We start from the raw sequence: 20,105 nt of genomic DNA on the forward strand, positions 1-20,105 counted from the left end.
TTCTTTCTGTATTTAGATTTTACAGCTCCTTCCAGGCACTCAGGACAAGCAGACATGAGCCCCAGAGTGCTGTGGGAACAGTGCAATAACCCACCAGGGGAAGTGTGTTCACATTTCACTTTAACCACTTGGTCTCAAATCCTTGCACACTGACTTGTGGCACCCAAAATATTGACTAAAAGACCAAGCAGGGTGGAGTCTCCATTTTTCCCAGTGTTGCTACAGGAGCAAGAGCCTGATGATGCAACACTGGAATAAGCTCATGGCACTTTGCACACACCCAACACCGTGGCAGGCAAAGGAACACATCTGCTGGAATCCTTGCACTTCACTACCCACAGGAAGCAAGGAGATGCAGACACAGACAGACATGTTTAAACATTACTCTGGCCAAGCTTCCCTACGCTTAAAAAGCGGCTTGGATGCCCTGCAAGGTTATAGAACCTTCCTAATACAACCTCTACAAATCAGAATATTCGTGTGAGATTTCCCTCTCCTCCTCCTCCTGACAGAAAGGAAGTTCAGCATCATCCTGATGTAAGAAACTCACCTTCTTTTCCTGTCTCGTGCTCACACTTTACCTGTTGATCCCTTTCCAAATTCTTGACTTCAAAAAGGCAGTGATCTTTCCAGGGAAATCCTGAAGCTCTGGATTCATACAGACAAAACTAAGCCTCAGCTCCCTCAGTGTCCCAAATTGGTTCCACCTGAACAGGCAAGTTTACAGTTAAGGATTCTTCACAAGTCCTACCCCACATAACACTAAAAAAACCCAGCAGCTGTTCTATACACTGAGAAACTTGTAATGTAATAATCTCATTACATCAATCAAAATTAATTAACTGAAACGATACCAATTCTTCTAACTTTCTATAGCTTCTACTAAACAGTTGTTGACTCTGTATTGAAATACTACCTAAACAAATGTGCTCATAAAAGAGGGAACAGTACATTTCTCCTCCATGCTACAAATCATGGGTCAGAAACCACTTCCAAGATGTTTTGTAAAACCTCATTTGACTTCTAATATATTCATCAATTTAAGCAATGCTTGACCTGAGATGTTGTGAACACACATTGAACAAAATAGCCAGTACTGCATGATACTGTGCCAGGAGCAATCCAAAACTCCTCAATTCTCCAGACAGTCCTTCAGTTTTATAAAGATTTTGGGTCTTCATTTGAAAGGATGCTCTGACTAGTGTCTGAGTAGTGCAGCTGTTCTTACCAGAGGCTCACATCACATGTTGAAATAAGCTACTGTGCAATTACTTAATTATCTCTCTCTCCTACCCTTAAAAAAAAAAAAAAATCCATTGCAATTCAACTTGAAGCAAACCCAGTTAATCCAGTTTTATGGCTGAGAATTAAAACAGCAAGAAGTCAGAGATTCAAAGCTGCAGTTTCTGTGGCAATACCACCACTCTAAGAGGCAGCGAGATTAATGCCTTCAAACCGTAAGTATCTGAGGAACAAAGAAATGAAAAAAAAAAAAAAAACCACCAACCCTTTTTGTGCAGCTTAGCCTTGCTGGTATTTCAGAGCCTGCTGTTCAGAAATCCCAATCCCCTTCCCCATCCCTGGATGCTGCCCAAGCCCCTGCCCAGCAGTCAGGTTTGTTCTGCCCAACTTCCCCCAACAATCACTCCCTCATTCCACCCATCCATCTTCCTGCCTGCTTCCCTGCCAGACCTGCTCAACCATCCTTCATAATTCAGAGCTGAGCAGCTAAGGAATAAATGTTACAGCACACGCATCAAGGGAACTATAACTTTGAATTACCTGACCTGGGCGAGTTTAAATTCTCAGCCATAACATTGGATTAACCTAATTTCTTTTTATTGAATATTTTACCTTTAGAAGTCCTACAGCCCTTTCTCTCGGAGAAATATGAGAACTGAAGGTCATATAAATTCTTTTATGGGTATATTTCTAATTTTCATAATCTAACCTCTTAACAGTGAGCATTAATATCTAGTGGGGGCAGAACAAAGCAGAATCCAGTCAGTATTCTGGGAAAAAAGATCACATTTCTATTGTTCTTCACAAATACCTCATAAAATAACATATAACTTTTAACTTTGCTGCACACTCTGAATTGTTATAAAATTTTAAAAAACCCTCTAAACTCACTGCTTAAATAGAAGTTATGTCAGAGATAACATCAATAAGAATACAGAGGCTGTCCTTGTGCCTCCACCTCAAAAACATCAGATATAAAGATAGTAATGAGCTCCATATTTTTATCATTGCAAGGTTTTACCAGATACATAATAAGGCAAGAGAAAGAATTACACAAAACTGATTCCCAGAGAATTGCTAAGATAATTTCTATGAGCTCTTTTATGCTTCTGAAAGGGAAGGGGAAGCAAGGCCCAGGAGCCAATTCATCTTCTGCCTCTAGGCTGCCCATTTGAACTCACACTCACCATTTCCATGTTGAGAGCCCTCAGGTGATAAAGCTCAACTCTACCAAAGCACATCACCTTCCTGCCTCCATGGGACAAACTCCTACAGGTGCCACACAGGTACACAAAGTACAGTATCCAAAGTCAGGGAAAAGGCAAACTTATCCACTAGCTATGAGGAATTAGGACAACAGATCAAGAGCAAAGGATTTCACTGGAGAGGATGCAGTGGAAAGCAAGAAGGTGAGGGGCAGACTCTCTCCCAAACACATGTGGTGCCCAGAGCCTGGGAACAGCCCCCACATCTCAGAGCCAGAGATACCTTTGACAAATGCAGACTGACAAGTCAAACTACAGGAACTCTCAGGCTTTGGAAAAGTCATTTTGGAGCAGGATAAGGAAGTGAGAACTCGACAACTCTGCTACTTTCTTCACCAAGTCAAAAGTGAGTAGGAAACCTAGGACCAAATCAGGCAAAGTAAGGAACGACAGCAAAAAAGAAAACCAAGCAAAAGAAAAGCAGGCACTGCTCTGGGAGCCCACACCCTCTTCTGAATTTCCAAAATCTGCAAATCTCACTTCAGAAACAGTAACATTTTCTGGTTTTGTTAAAAGATACTTCCTCCTCCCAAATGGTTTTTGTGCACTGCTTCAACACTGCTGCAGTCAGTCCCTTCTACAAACACATCAATCTCAGCTCTCCTTACTCATTCTCTATAGAGAGATTCTGCAATTATATTAGTAAATGATTTTAACAGGCCTCGAGAAACTACCTGTTTCAATGGAAAATGGCTTGTACTCATTTTATTCTGGAAGACAATTGCCATTTGCTTAATATAGCCATGATATTTTACTGAGGTAATTATACTCTTAGCTATCAGTAACAATTAAACCCTTAGATTGAGGTTGCTTTATAAAGGTCTCAAAATAAATAAGACATTCCAAACACAGTATTTTAAAATGTCAAGCATGCAAATAGGATCTTGTAATGAATATAACGAAGCATCAAGTATAAATCAGCACAGAGTTTGTCACTGTACAAGTGCCATTGGAGTATTGTGGGATTGTGCTCAGAAAGCTACAGATGAAACCATTTCAATGAATACTACAGCTGGTTCATGACAAGGCCAGGGTGAAGCCATCAACACTGCTGTGCTTCTCTAGGGGCAGGGCTGAGTGACTTGGGGAACAGTTGAAGCTGATAAAATTTGTATTTGTTCTTTTGTATTCCCTGTAGCAACTTCCTTGAAAATTGGAGTTAGACCATTCCATTAAAAACTAAATAAAACTCAGAAGCAGACAAATTAGAGGGTACAGACAGAGGAGAAAAATCACTCTCATACTCTGAGATCTAGAGATACTTGAAATCAGGTTAACAGATCCTAGCAGGCTGCTAGGTATGGAAGCTGAGAGCATGGTTTAAAGGTCCTCACAAAGCAGACTGCAAGATGATTAAGAAAGGTGAAGCAGACCAGTGACAGACATGGAAAAAAGAAAAATGAGCCAGGAAACGTGTTGTCAGAACACATATTTGTGGAGTTACCTTGCAGGGCATCTACTGCGGGCAAAGAGTGGTACAGCAAGTTACCTCCAACACTGCTATGTGTGGAGGCAGCTACTTGAGCTCTAGAAGGTGGTTAAGTGGATTAGAACTAAAACATAACACAGAAATTAACTAGCAGAAGTTATTAAAAAAAAAAAGCATAACAAATTTGGGTTATACAGAAAAAAAACCCCTAACAACAAAAGAAGTCCCCAAACAAACTGTGTTAAAATAACTCCTCACAGAATTCCATTTCCCTGGAGCACTTTCCACCTCATAGACAGAAAGCTGTCAGAGACCAACAAAAGCAAAGTGTGATATTTCCTTAACTCCAACAAAAAACATCCATGGAAGCAGTCATCAAACTCCCAAATCCTGCTTTCTCCTCACAAAACTCAGCACCCTTTATCCAGTAACCCAGACACACCTGTGGAAATCACAAACACGAAGCCCTACAACCACCCTGCATCAGACTGAACTCAGGATCATTTTAACACCAGCTCACAGGGCAGAAAATGATTCATAAAAGCACCTACCTCATCTCTAACCTGTTGCTCTTCATTCTTTAAAAAAGGCACCCTACAAGAGGAGTCTGGGAATTAAAATTGATGATGCTGCTGGTAACTAAAAATTAAAATTCTGCAGTGACCTGTTCCGAGCCCCTGCACTCCACAGGCAGCAATTGTCTCTTTGCCTCTTTTCCACACCTGCTAATGATCTTCTACCTCATTCTGCTATTATCCTACTCCACCCCTAACTACCAACCACCTTTTCTCTGAAATTGTTTAACTGATTAATATAATCAAGCTGAAATTAGAGAGACCTGTGCTCAATCTAAAAGGCTGCTGAGTCTCCTTCAAACACAGAGTGTCTTGTCTCCTTCTCAAGGATGCAGGATGGTCTAAGGAAGCACTCACAAAACCTGCCTTGCTCAATCACTGAAGAGAGAGAAGTGGAATTGCCTTAAAATGTACTTATTTGCAGGCATAAAAAGGAAGGTAACTTCCCTGAGTTTATAAAAACCTCCAAAGGGAGGCACAGTGAGCAGAGGGAAAGGTTTGGCGAGGGTCAGGCTGACAGCAGTTAACAACCATGTGTGGAGCAGCAGCACAGCTGGTGATGCAATAGCACTGCTTAAATGACACTCACAGAACCACCACATGGATCGAAGGAAGGAAGGAGTATCATAAAACCCAGGGAAAGCACTGGATACTGCTCATAGCCCAGAGGAGAGGCTCAGACCTGCCCCAAGGCCAGCTGTGCTGTCTGGAAGCAGAGCACAGCTCAGGGCATGGTGCCCAAAAGGTCTGTCACAAGAATCTGCCTGCCAAAGTGCCTGTTTTCAGTGCTACAGTGACTGCTGTATTTACAACTAATTTTTTCCATATCCCAGGAAAAGGTTTAATTCACCTTCTTATCTCCACACCCAGAACTTTAAGATCCTTCCTTGTGCTTTAAAATCATCTACCTACCCCCTCAAAAAAAACATAACGCAGGACCCAATACGACAGAGAAGCCATCAGCATTATTTTAAATCTTTACTGATTACAAAACAAAGCAGATGGCAAATCAAGTCATGAACTCTGCATCTGCCATGCTTAATGAACAGTTTAATTACCTAGTCCCATTTCTAATGCATCTTTGCCATTCTCAGCTCTGGGAGTCACTAATATACTTCACACTGACTGATATCTCCAGGAACATGTGGTATCAGCAGTCAGCTGGAGTTGGTTAATCAATACTTGTTTAATCTCTAACTTTTATGGTGATGGCCTAAATTATATCTCAATAGAAACAGATTTCCTATCATATCACATGATCTGGTTGAGAGCTCAGGAAACAAAAGGGAATTTTTCAGTCTCTTCTCCGGGCAGGAGAGTACCCAAAGGCAGACAAGTGCACAGACAGGAAATAAACACAGTGAAACAACAACAACATCCAACACAAGCAGATTAGTTCAGTCCTTGTGTTATGCCTTATACGAGAGCAAGGGCTGCAATTATGGCAGTGTGCATTCATAAAGCCTACAACTTCAGGAGCAAATTGGCCTCATTTGGAATAAGTTACAAAAAGTCACCGAAACTGTGCTTCCCATTTTGAGTTTTGAGCTTCCTGCAAAGGATCACACCCTGGCTGCAAAAAGCAGGGCATTTAGTCTCTGGTCAAACCTGCAGCACGTGCTATGGGCTGTTCCCACTCACTCTACAGCTTCTTGCAGGTACCTCTGGCAGCTCTGGGCACAGAAGGAATCATTGCTTTTGGGAGGCACCGAACTGAACATGTGCAGGGGAAGAGCCTGGCAGGTCTGAACCCTGGCAGCAGCTGAGTAAGGAACACAGTAAGGGCTGATCACAAGCAGGTGGAGGAGAGGAGGAGATGATGGCCACATCAGACGTCTTTGGGAGCTTTTCAGTGTGCCTTTATTGCTGTTCTCCAGCCTCATTTCTGCTGCACGAGGCCCAGTTGTGCCCTCTGGAAGCTGTCCTCCTGAAATAAATAACCAGAGCTTTCTTTCCATGAAATACTGACTCAATCAGCTGCTTGCACTCAGATAAGGATTTCAGAAAGGGTTTTTCATTTTGGGAGGCCTCTACATCATATAAAATTTCCTGAGAGATTCAAATTTTAGCCATTCAGTAGCAGAATTGACTGTTTTTAACAAGCCCACTTCATAAACAAAGACCAGGAGCTGTGTGCAAAGCTCTCAGAAAAAGATAAACACTCACAAGCTTAAGGACAACACAAAAGTCAAATACAAAACTGTGTGAGTAAACCTGGCATTCAAAGCAAACACAGCAGTAAATCAAACAGGGAAAAGGACAGAGGTGGACTAGGTGTTTCCCCAGCATTTCAGGTATCTCCCAGTACTGCTGTATCACAACCACCTCAGGTACTAAAGCAAAGATGAAAGATTTTCCCAAAACTCTGAGCTAAGGGAAAGCAAAAAGCATGACAGACAGCAAGCCCAGCCAGGCAGATCTCTGACAGAGAGTGAATCCATCCCTTCAAACATCAATTTCTGTTTCATCACCTTAAGTGCAGGGAGTGACACTCCAGGAGAAACCTTCCAGCCATCAATGTCTGAAAGCCTTGGTGGTGCCCAAATCTAGTCTTATGTTTCACTGTAAACATGTAAATCAGAAAACTTAAGAATTGCCCTGATTTACAAGGACATAGGGGACAAAATGATCAACCAGCATGTTCTAAAGTACAGTCTGTGAGCAGGAACAATCAGGATGCAGCTCCTACACCCACCCACACTCAGCAGTGGAATCGATGGGGCTGGACCACTGCAGTAACACGTTAGAGACTGGAGAATGCTGTTCCTCTACTCTGCCAGGGAAGAGAGGTTTGTAGGGATGCACTGAAGTATCCTAGACTGACAGCTGTGCCACTTCCAAGCAGTAAACCAACTGGAAAGGCCCAAGTAAGATCAAGAAAGCCCTAAAGAAGCAAATGAGGCGAGGAAGGAAGCAATGGACAGAGACGTTAAATGCACTGAAATGGAAATATGAGAGCAACCAAGACAGAGACTGTGGTGAGCAGCAACTGAGCACGACTGACAAGTGAGACAGGCAGCCTGTAAGAGCCACGAAGTATTGCTTCAATCTTGAGGAAAAAAAAATCAGTAGCCACAGAAGTGAGAAGGAGTCAGACTGGCAAAGCAAGTATCCCCTGAAGAGAGGACATTTGCTACTGGAATATTTGGTACTGCTGTTACCAAACGAAGAACAACTTGCTGTTTTCTATTCATATTTTAAAACATATTCTAGGACTGAGACTTCCAGGTTCCAATTTGAGCCCAAAGAAAGGAAAACTGTTACAGCATTAAGCTTGCACTGTTGAACACCTCTGATGCCTTTCAGGCCGTGTTTGCTCAGCACACAGGAACTGATTCACTGCCCTAGTAGAGGGTCAAACATACACAAATGCAGAAGTCATACCACCAAAAGCAATAGCAATTTGATCATATATATAATACTCCCCCCCAAATTAGATTTTCACAGTCCTATTTAACAAGACAAAGATTGAATAGAGGGAACTCATCTTTTCCATTCTCAAATTACATAGAAGCACGCTATAGTACTGATGCCACTAATTAGATGATTAAATACCATTCTAGGTGATATGCTTTCAATGTAAAATAATTATTTTTGACAGGAAATATATTTGCTCAATCTCATTTTAAATCACAATACTACATTTTTTTAAATTAAATGAAATTCCTTCTTCTGATTTTGCATGAGAAGAGCAACCAGCAGGAGTAACAGTGCCAAGGATAGATTGTCCAAGTACCATAATGCATGTACTTCTTCACAAAGGACCCCAGCGTTCTCTGGATGGAATATAAATCTTCAGAGAACAGCAAAGTCCTTATTCCTTCAAAACAGGTCAGTTGAGGAATCACTGAGCACACTGAAAACCTCCCCTGTCAAAACACAAGTTTATTTGTGATGGTCTGATGAAGAACACTTCAACTTTTCCTATACTCCTCTTCAGGGGGAGCCCAGCCAACGAAGCAAAGGTTTGTCTTTTCATATAAATCAGGGTACAATCCATCACATGCCAAAGTTCTGTTGTGGTTTTATCCCATACTTAAAGAAAAGTAATGGTATTTTTGAGTTCTATGACAAAAAAGTATTTCTGCTGAGCATTGGAAATAAAGTTAACAGAGGGAATATTTTAGAAACTATCTGAGAAGCTTCCTTCAGGGCTGAGCAGTCCAGCACAACATTAGACAGCTGAGAAGGTTATAAAGACAGGTTTTTTATCAGGCTCAGTATCCCCCTGTGTCTTATCCAGCCATGGCAGTTCCAAAGTAGAACACTGTGGAGAGCTGTCTGCTGCTGGGGGCAGGAGAAGGGCTGAGGAGGAGATGCCTTTTCTGATTCCATGCAGAGAGTTTGGTCCATCCACCCTGACTGCAGTGCCAGCCTCAGTGTGAAGCTGAAAGAACTGCTGTCATTTTTCTCTTTGCACTTTTGTGACTCTCCAAGGCATCAAACTCTGCAGTCAGAAGACCTGATGGAATATCCTCTTGTAAAGTGGCTGCTTCATGCTTCAAGAGCCCTGCTTACTGCACCATACATCACAGCTTCTTTGGCTCAACAATGACATGGGAATTATACAAAATTGGGTGCAGAGCAATTAAAATCGATCAAAACGCTTTAGTTGACACTGAAAATCAAAGCCTAAAGCTCAGGCACCAGAGCTGTTCTTCCCCCTCCTGCCTCCCATCACGGTGATGTGCCTGGCTCCCTCTCATGAGTTTTGACTACTGGAGTCTGACCTTCTGCACACATATAAGCTCATTTACGTGAGCAGCTTTATAACACCAGGGAGATTGCTTAGATGAGGGAAGTTTTGCAAGGAGTATTCTTAGAAAGTGAAGTAACTCTCATTCTGACTACAGCAAATTATTATTCCCTTTGTGGAAAGAGAGCTCTCAGAATTTAATATAAAATTTTCAATGCTCTGTGGACTTCAGAATTATTGTATAGAATTTCATGGTGAGAGTACACCTGATATAGGATGATGCAGACCCCTTTGATATATTCTATAGAAAGAATCTTAAAACGTATTTTCAATTTACTGGTCTAGTGCTTGCCATTATATTTGAACAGACTTCCAGCGCAAGAGGAAGGCAAATCTCTTACTCTCTGTAAATTGTTTTTCCACAGGAACAGTTGACAAGGTGCCGCCACTTCGTTCTCTTTAGGAAAGGAGGCAATGCAGCCAAAGCCATTATAAATTCCCTTCAGTGGCTCAAAACACTCCAGCAACAACATGATTCAATTCTCTGCCCTCACATCAATGCCAAGCCTCAGACAAAGTCACGTATCCTCAGCACAGCATGTGCCCAGCTTGGGGGGAACATTAGCAGCGTTTTAGGAGGCACTGGTACTTCCATTCCAATGAAGCCCTAAAGACAGGTTTCATGTCTCCCACAGCACCCATTATGCAAAGACCCCAGAACAGTTTTATAGCACCAGTTATGGAGGTGAAAAAAGAAGAAATAGGAACGGCTGCACCTGGCAGAAAGGAACAAGGACTTTTCCAAACATGGCGTAGGAACTCACCTTGGTGAGGAGCACCACACGTTTCTGCAGCCGCCTGACCAGCGCTTCCTGGTGCTCTCGTTTCTTCTTCTCATCCAAGAGCTGGCTCTGAACACGCAGGACTTCTTCCTGTAGCTGCTGCCGGACCTTCTCCAGCATTCGGGCACTGAGAAAGATAAGAGAGACCTGTGAGTGCTGCCTCTCAATCATCAGAGAGATCAGGAAAGCCTCAGAGGAGAAGCATCACCGTGACACAGCACCCAGGGTCACTCTCATCTTACAGCTGTGCCACTGGAAACCGGGTAGCTGCATTATCAGCTGCTGTCAGAAAAAGATGTGAGAGAAGAAGAACCACCCCAGGGACAGCCTTGTTGTGCAGCACAAGGCAATTACTGGAACCTCACATGTACGAAGCATTTAAATAATTGCATATCTGTTTCTAAAATCAATCCATTTGCCTTTGAGAACGTGCCTTGTTTTCAACAAACAACGCACGATCTTGGGTTCTACTGAATCTTTTCATTTTTTTCTAACAAAGTAGAAGAAAAAGTAGGTTTAATATGATCTATTTTGACTGACAGATAGTACTCAGCAAGTAATTACAGCCACCACCTGCACATTGCTCTTGCCAGCAACCTATGTTGGAAAAGAAATGTCTTCTGAGGCCAGGTGATTAGCACTTCCTTTGAGATGTAGACATGATTCTCAATTAAATCAGTATAGCCTGGGCCATCTTCTTCTCAGTTCTCTGTGCAGCATGCTGTGGTGATGCACAATTATCTGCGTGCTCCTGGAGAAGCTCTCCACATGTGCCCTTCAGCCCTCAGACTGCTGCTGGGACAGTGGTGGGCAGCTGCTCCAAGGCTCACATCAAGCAGCTCATCACACATCAACTGCTGGCAAAGCACTTGATCAATAACAAAATAAAAGTGAAATCACTCCTGTGATTGCTAAGAGTCAGTTCATTATTTAAATATGACGAGTTTATCCGAGACTGCACTAAGTATTTAATGAGCGAGCAAGACATGAAATAAAAGTATTGCACACAAGTCAAAAACCCTCAAGCAAGTGAGAAAGATCAAACCCAACATCTCCAGCTTAGTCAGGAACAGAACTTTGTTTCTCTAATGCTAGAAACAACACTGGAAAATTTATGAGTGCTTCTAAGGGGTCTTATTCATCATTATAATTGAAAGAAAATAAATAAAAATGCTTTTAAATGAAATAGCACTATTGTTAAGGTACTGTTTAGATAGATCCAAAAGGGAATACTTCAAGAATACTTCTAGCATAAATCAAGTACAACCTGGGCTGCCAGGTCACCAAATTGTATTTCTTGGGAAATGTATGTAGGAATTCACAAGAATTCCAAAGCAGCCGTCTCCCTGCCTCAAAATCCTTCTCGTTGAAAAAAGTATTTCTTTTAAAGCACAGGATGAATTAGAAACTTGTTTAAAGCTCCAGTTCAATTTCAAACCATTCACAGACCAATTTAATAATTGGGAACTGTGAAATAGTCTCTTCATTGCTGTATTCAGGTGGGAAGGTTCTTCACAGGGGCTTCACATCTGCATTTGAAACTCGATAATTGCATTGCCAGGGCACCAGCACTTCCTTGGATCTGTTTTAATTAATCAGTTAAGAGGGGTACCTGTGCCAAGAGTAACATCTCTGGTGATGGAACATGCCCATGGGTCAGCCTATCAAGCTTGCAGCAGGTCAGTTCTTGAAACAGGGTAGAAAGGATGGGTAAGACCTGGTAACCTCAATTTCTGCCTTAAGACTCATTGCAGTTTGTTCAACAATATTCCTTTTTATGCATAGGGTAAATATAAGTACACAATCCTCATTAACTGTGATATATGTGTTACAACAATTAAAACAACACTACAGAAACCTTAGTGCAAATATTTTTTGCTTTATCAAAGAACGTTTGTCCTGATTAGAGTCAGAACAAAATAAAAAAATGCAAACATAAGATTCATTACTATGAAACAGCCAAAATCTCACATTTGATTATTGCAGAACATTTTGATAAGGCAATGGAGAAATCTTTTTTTCTTAATCTCCCAATACTGTGTATTATTTCTATAAATGTTGAGTGGACCGACAAATGATGATTGATTTGACATTCACCAAGAAAAATGAGATATGTGCTAGGCTTCCTTCCCAAAATAATGAAAAATATTTGAGCTTCGCAGCTCAGACATTCAGCCACACACAAAACTCTCAAACTAGGTTGGAAAACAACTGTTTTAAAACATGAGAGAAGTTGAGCAGAGACAAATGGGCAATTTCCTCAGCCACTGCATGGAAATAACACCTTCATCTGTTTATATTTCAGCCTCAGTACAAATTTGATGTTAATGTACCTAAAATTCAAATGCCAGAGATGTCTCTGAAAGCAGGGACAATCCTCAAATTCCCTGAACTGACTGTTACCATAGGTTTCCTTGCTATGGGAGGCGTGAAATTCAACTCCCTCACAACTCTCCACACCATGCCAAAGTACATTATTGAGATCCTTTCTTCCTCTCTCAGGACAGATTGATAATTCTTCCAGAAACTGCACCAAATACAATATGAACTGCCTCTATAAGGAAAAATCCAAAAGGAAAGCCCTATTTCTTATTGACACAAAACAGGATTTGAAAGTAGGTGCTGAGAAGCAAAAGCCTTTAAAGCCAGACTTGTGCACTCTTCTTCCACCCTGATGACACCTATGGCTTTTCAGAAGTAATTGCTCACTCAATACGAGCATTAAAAAATAAAATAAAAGAGGCACAAAGTTCTCCATTCAACATAAGCTTGAAGAAGTGGCATTTTAAAAAATCTTTGCAAGTTCAAAGTAAACCTTTTAAGCCTTAAAGAGAAAAAGTCATTTCTGTTTATCAGCCTATTAATGTTCCTTGTTCCACATCCCACTGAATGAGATGCCAACATCTTTCTGTTCTGAGCTGTTGAGATTCTTCATATTTTGCTCTTCCCTTCTGTAATCCACTTTAATGCAATCTTAATGATAAAACTTCATTTTCCAGAATATTCTTTGAAAGACTGAGAACAATGAGGGCACACAGTGAATACTGAAGCTATAAGATACATTTTAATAATCTCCTTCAAAAATGACAAAAGCAGCCGACAGCTTTCCACCCCCAGCCCACCCAGTGATCCATAAAACATTATTTTAATCATTCCATCCTTTCAGTAGCCAAGTTACCACCTCAGAGTTACAAAAAAACTATAACAGGGAAAGCAAACAGGATGCCAGAACCAGTCTGTGTATGAACCTGGGAGGAAAACAAGGGGTCCACAGCGACAATTAGAAGAGCAACACTGTCTGGGTCATGTTGTAGCTCAGGAGAAGATGAGACATGTGTACCTACCAGGGCCAACTGTCAGGAAGGAGATCACTTCAAAGAGAAAAGCAGAGTGTGATGGGAAGAACACTGAGGGAGCACAGAGGGAAAACATTGCCATTGCACAGAAAAGAGAAATGCGCTGCAGTGATCAACATTCTTGTGCCAGAGCCCAAAAAAAAAGGGTTAATCCAGAAGCTAATGAGGCAAAAAGAAATAAGGGAAATTGTTTTGTAGCAAGACATTTGGATGAAGGAACACCCATTCCTGAAACTTGACAACTCACAGGCATCTCAATGAATCCACACGTACACACATCAACCACATTGGAAACTGATAAACAGAGGGCTGAACAAAAATGTTATTTTTCATCCCACTTCCTCCCCCACAGGTTTTCTGAGCAAACACAAAGGCATAAGCAAAAACAGGGTAACTCCAGCATGTCTTTTACTGCCCACTGGATAGCAGCAGGACATCCCTGCCTGTGCCCTCCCTCACGGATTCTTCCAACCTCCAATTTCTGACACAGACAACTTCCCCCTCAGCCTCTGCCTAACCTGCCTTGGCAGCATCCAGGATGGGAATTAAAAAGGAAAAACAGAAGGGAGAAAGTGAAAACAGTCTGACTTAAATAGGGACAGGACACAAGAAAGAAAAGAAAGAAAAGGTGAGGCTTGGCAAAACAGAAAAATATCCATCGTATGTTAAAAAGGGAAAAAAATATCTATTACAAAATGTTACTGAAAAGACTGATTGGAGCTCTGAGAACACAGCTGCAGAATGGAGCTGCCTAAACTGGTTCAACATTTAAGGCAGGTAAACTAGAAAAGCAACCACCAGGAAGGAGGAGAGGACTCTAGTGCTACAAGTCAGAGGTTCGGGTGCTAACTTTTAGTACAATAAGATTGCCATCTCTTTCTGCTTCCTTTTGTCTTCACAGACAGATCTGTGGGTATAGGGAAGCAGTAGCACCCACCCCTGCCCAAAATCTTGCCCTGCTACAGGGGCTGTGGGAGTTGTGGGGGCCAACAGGTCTGTGTTATCTATTTGCTCACTACATTCAGAAAGAGAAATCATACAAAATATGAACATCTTTAGTAGAAGTTCACAGGGGCTATATTTTATTTAAAGCTTTAACTGTGCCTCACAGAGAGCCAGATGAAATACTGCTACACAAAATACTGCATGAAACCATCTACAGAGAGTTGGTGGGAAAACAAGCTTTCTTCTTGCTATTTATTTCTCCCAAGTCTTCAGCAAACTTTCTCTTGGTTCACACCTTGTATTTTCTCAAAGATCTTTTGTATAACTCATCAGCATCAGGCTTCCATAAATCAAAAATCATTCAAAAGTAAACAGATCATACATCACATTGCTGCTCGATGTACAAGGAAGACTGGAATCATACTGAATTCATAATGAGAGAACAACATAAAGAGAATTATTTTGCTAGTGTGGCCAGATGAAATGGCTAAGAAGCAGACAGACATTTGGAGCTTTATTGGTACACTGACAATGTTTTATCTGTGAGACAGTATTTAATTTTACTCCCTAACCAGCAGCGTAACTATCAGGCTCAGAAACGCAGCTCCACCAAAGTGAACAGTTAGAGGAAAGAAATAACACACATTTTCTGCCCCAGCCCCAGTACAATGGCCATAATTGACTGGCAGGAGTTAAGATTTACTAAAAGAAATTCACATCAGGCACCCTGTGCTTCCTTTCATTACAGGGCCAACACGCTGCAGCACACGGGGCTCTGCTGACGGCAGCGAGCCAAAGGAGCCAAGCCCAGGCACGCTGCCAAAATGCACAGGCCAGGGTGGCTCTACCTGAACGGACACTCAATCAGCCACTCGGTGAGAGAGTCACTGTCACAGTTCTAAACATGCCTTCCACATCACCATCAAGATGAGAATGAAAGCAGTGTCTTAACACAAGAGGAACATCCATGGTTTGTTTTGGTTTTATGTGGAAACATCAATAGTTTCAACATCCATCACTGAATTCTGGAATGTAAAATATTTCAAGGGGGAGATAACTAGAGGCATAAATGTCCTTTTTCTAAGCCTCTAAACCTCAAGTGTTCATAAGGCCAAAGCTTCTACTAAAGGCATGTATTTGGCAAATAAAACTTTTACTGGTATTTAAAAACCACTGAGCCCACACTGCTGGCTGTGCACTTACTACACTTGAAAATGCTGCTGCCTTCAGTACAACTGGCTACAGGAACAATTAAGCTGCTGGTTGAATAAACAAAGGGATTGATATTAGCTTATGTAGACAAATCTTTAAGGGCCTCTGGTATGTGCAGATGCTCATGGCTCTTCTTCTGAATCAACAAGAAGTCAGGCATCAGTTACACCCTGAGCAAATGGATTCCCTTTGCAGTGCTTGGAGAGAAGCAAATACTAAATGTTCTTAATAAAATGCAAGTAATTAAAAAGCTGGGGTTAAAACCAAGAGTCCTCTATGATGATTAACACAGCATATAGCCAGTACAGCATGTGTCATCTCTTCTTGCATCATTTCCATGTGGCATTTGGCATTATGGAGGATGGACTATTTTAAAAGGGCATTCACTGAAAAGGATTTTCCACTCCCATTCTGAGACAAGAACAAGTTTAAAGTGTCTTTCCTACACTGCAGAGAACAGGATGCCCACAGATGCCCTCTGACCACAGGCTGATCCACCAAACCAAGCCAAGATGTTCACTGAACTGTTCAAAAGGCATTACAGGGAGCTGGGAAGGGAGCATCTCCACTCCATTATTTCATTAGGAGTTCTGCTCATTTGGTCCCCTTTGCAGCTCCTAGTTTGGGTTCTCCTAACAACCCTGGCTAGCGAGGAAGGTCAGCCTGTGGACGATGCTGCCAGTAAGGGAACACGTGGAGCTTCAGCACCAAAAGATGCCAAATGTCTGCTCCCTTCCCCATCACTCCTCACCCAGCTCTGAGCATCCAGCACAAGGGAGTAAAATACTGGAGAAAAGGAACTGTCATAGGAGAGAGGAAAACAAACAAACAAGCCCCCCAAAAACAACCCCAAGGAAGAATTTTGAAAGGAAACCTTTTCTCCAGCCAGGATCCAAGCACCCTCTCTGCAGCTGGCTTAATTTACATCATCTAATTCAAATTCTAAATGCTTCAAAGTGTTATTACACTTTTTTCTTTGAAAACAAAAATGACAACAACTGAAACAAAACTCTGAATGAGAAAATCCAAAGACTGAAATAATTACTAATCAAAACAGAGGCCTCTACATGGGCTGGTGAAGTCACTGGCCAGCTCTACCCAGTAATTTCTCTTCGTGTCGGCTCTGATGAGTTTTATATTTCTAACATTTCATCAATTTGAATCACTAAATTCAATTTGCATTCACAGATAAACAGAGAAGGAATAATAAATACTCTCGTCTGACCTTGAAGTGTGACACAGAAAATTGCCCTCGATGATTTCATTTCAGTCTGAACCAGAATGAATAATGCAGTTGGCCCCACCAGTTACCAATCTATAATCACACAGGTGGGCTGGAGGAACTCATGGCTGCGCCCAAATATGATGAAGAAAGTCAAAACTTCTCACTTTTTTTTTGTACTAATCTGTTTTCTGCTGCTCCCTCACTAAAGGGATTAAGCCCCTACCTCTGTCCTTCCCCACAACTCAGCCCCAAATACACATCCCAAGGATTTCAGTTTGTTGCACAGTCACAGGTGAAGGCATTGCACAGTTTTCTCAACCCAGTCCAGTACTATGAACTTTAAAAAGTGCACATAATAACTCTTCTCCCTCCCAGTAAGCTGTCAAGCCACTGGGCCAACTCTCCAACACAGCCACACCACACAAGCAACTGGTTAACATGAACACCATGTGTGGCTAAGAATATTTCCAGTTTGTGTTATACATTCCAACCAACACTTATCAAGAGAGCAGGAAAGTCATCTGGGAATAGCATGAGAGCTGAGGAGCTCTAAAGAATAAAGAACTGAAAAAGAGGAGTGAAAAAAAGGAAAATTTGCCTGAAGTGGTGAAAGAAATGAGTAGGAGAATGGTCGTGCTGAACCAACTTGTCAGCAAACAAATCTGCTGAAATTCTAGGCTCTTGACAGTTAGATAATGGCTTATCTTAATAAAATAAGAAGGGTCAAAGTGTTTAGATGAGAAAAACAAAACATTAAACCCTCCCCTGCAATATAGCAAGTGAGTCCTCACAGACTGGTGACTCATTACAGCTTTGTGAAGGTTCTGCGGATCTGTTTCAAATTACCTTTTCCAGTGAGACCTCATTTCCAATGTGCATTACAGTACTCCACAGTGAAATGAGGATTGAAATGAGGATTGTATATTACTGCTCAGTCACTTTTTTTTCCTTTTAATATCTGAATCTAAGACTACCTGAACAAATTTACAGAAACACAATTATCTAAAATATTTTTTGCACAACAATTCAGTGATGGACCCCCACTGTAACTCTCACTAAAATCCAAAGCTATGGCTCAGCATTTCAGCATCAGGCTTTTGACAGTGGAAACCCCTCCAGGTTATGTGATGAAAACTTGTCTCAGTTTCCACTAGGGACTCAGAAGAGAATTTGTAGTGTTACTTGTTGACAACAAATAAACCCAAACAATTAAGTGCTACCCCCCAGCATTTACCCATGGGGACACTGGTACAGATAAAAGCAAAGGAATGACTGCAAAGTCACTCAGCTATCTGTGACAAGCACTCTGCCAGACTGCTGCTCTTGGCTTTTCTTTCTCACAAGCACCAATTTAACTCCATCTCATATCTGCCTCCCACCTGCTTTGACTCAGCTTATGTCAAAGCAGTCTACCAGGATCCAAGCCATATTAAGCAGAGAGTTGTAACAGACCTGCTAATCCTTAAATCTACAATATGGATGCATACTAAGTCTGCAAAGATCTTAAAAATTCCATGACCAAGTAACCTGACCTGTAACCATGGATTTTCCGAGTGCCACCATATCTTTGGTCACCAACACCATGACATGCAAGTGTAGGATCTTTTCTACCATGTTCTAACAACAAATCAGGATTCACTGCTAACTGCATCTGTTTTCTGCAGGATCTCTGCCTCATTTGCTGCAGAATTTGGAAGATTAATGAAGCACAGAAATTGCTTGAAGAGAATCGTCTCACATTAAGGCAACTGAAAGTCTCCCAAAAAAATCTGGTTCCAATTGTTGCCTCTGCCAGAGTTCCTGGTGATACCATGACCTTTTTAAAGCAGTCCTTGGTGCTCAGTCATTGGACAGCCCTTGGTGTTGAGCTGGGCACTGACACTGCTGCAGAAATCAGTAGCAGCTACTCAGGCCATATGAAGCCTTGGGTAACTGTTTTGAAAGAACATGTTCTAAATATTCCATATACTCCAAAAATAAGGCTACACTTTCTCCTTGGCTTACATCTGGTATAACAGGACCAGCAAAAGAAATAACTAATAAATTATTAAATTTCTCTGTAGAAAAGCATTAATAACTGCTCATTAAGTCAACATAATGTGCCATCTCTGCCAAGTGAAACAAGAATGCTGCATGCTATAGGAAACCAGACTAAAGAGGCGTCTGGTGACTTGAATTTGGCATTTCCCACCCCCTGAGAGCTTCACTTTGCAACCCTGACCTTGTCTTTCAAGTACCTATTTTCCTCATGGGGAAAATAGTACTTAAAAATATTTTCTAAAAGGGAAAAAAAAAAAAAAAACAAACCCAAAACATAAAAGCAAAAATACGCATCTACGAACAAGAATGAGGCAAAACAGTAGAGTTAGCTGAAACTGTCCTTATCTTCCTCTAATTTTTATCCCCAAAATTAGCTCAAAGAACCCATAAACCAGCACAAGGCAAGGGGAATAAAGCTGTCACCATGGAAGGAGAACTGCCAGAACTACTGTGTTTACAGTCCTGTTACATCAATTCTTCTGCATCAATATTTTTAAGTGTTTAATAAAACAATACTACATTCAGTGCAATCTTTTTGTCATGAATACTTATAGAGAAACCAGTTAGGTGGACATGTAAATAGCAGCAGTTTCAGGTTTCAAAATCACTAGATGAGCAGACAAGTCAAATCCCTTGTTTTGTGGTAAAGCTGTGACAAGCAAATGAATTTAAAGACATGGCAACCAAGTAATTTTGGTTTTGTATCACTCATGAAAGAAATGCTCTGGTCAATGTAATTTGGTGTCAGCCAGCTGGCATCACAAATCACACATGAACCAGCTCCATGTTGGAGGGGTAGGATGATAGTCCTGGGTTCAACAGGTGTAGGGAGAAGTTTCTGCCCTCAGCACTGAGGCACCATAATTCATCACTGTCTTGGTTTAACCCCAGCAGAGCATGACATCATATGGTCTGGAATATCACAGAATGATTTGGGTTACAAGGAATCTGAAAGATCATGTCATTCCAACCTCCCTGCCATCAGCAGGGACACCTTCCACTCGACCAGGTTGTCAGAACCCCCTCCAGCCTGGCTTGAACACTTCCAGGGATAGGGTAACTGTGCAGAGATACTTGGCGAGGCTGATTTATCTGTCACTGTCAAAAATTGTTCTTACCATGGCACTTTATTTAAAGCAAAGCACGACAAGACAATGCCACTGATGTGTTTATTTCTGCAAACTCCTTTAGGAAGGAAAAAAGAAAACCTTCAATGAGAGTTCAGGCGGGCCAGCAAAACAAATTGACAAGAAGTTGGCAAGACCAAAACTAAAACCC

At 41.5% G+C, this 20,105-nt stretch overlaps 1 protein-coding gene across 1 annotated transcript in view; it reads right to left on the minus strand.

Annotated features, from left to right (window-relative positions):
• MAD1L1 (mitotic arrest deficient 1 like 1) overlaps positions 1 to 20,105 on the minus strand; it is a 348,979-nt gene that overhangs the window by 236,439 nt on the left and 92,435 nt on the right. Inside the window, exon 11 of the mRNA XM_032126012.1 lies at positions 10,032 to 10,176. Within this exon, the coding sequence (XP_031981903.1) occupies positions 10,032 to 10,176 (145 nt within the window). The remainder of the gene's footprint in view (positions 1 to 10,031; positions 10,177 to 20,105) is intronic.

Source organism: Corvus moneduloides, chromosome 16 (assembly GCF_009650955.1).
Source record: "Corvus moneduloides isolate bCorMon1 chromosome 16, bCorMon1.pri, whole genome shotgun sequence".
In the NCBI taxonomy this organism is placed as follows: domain Eukaryota; kingdom Metazoa; phylum Chordata; class Aves; order Passeriformes; family Corvidae; genus Corvus; species Corvus moneduloides.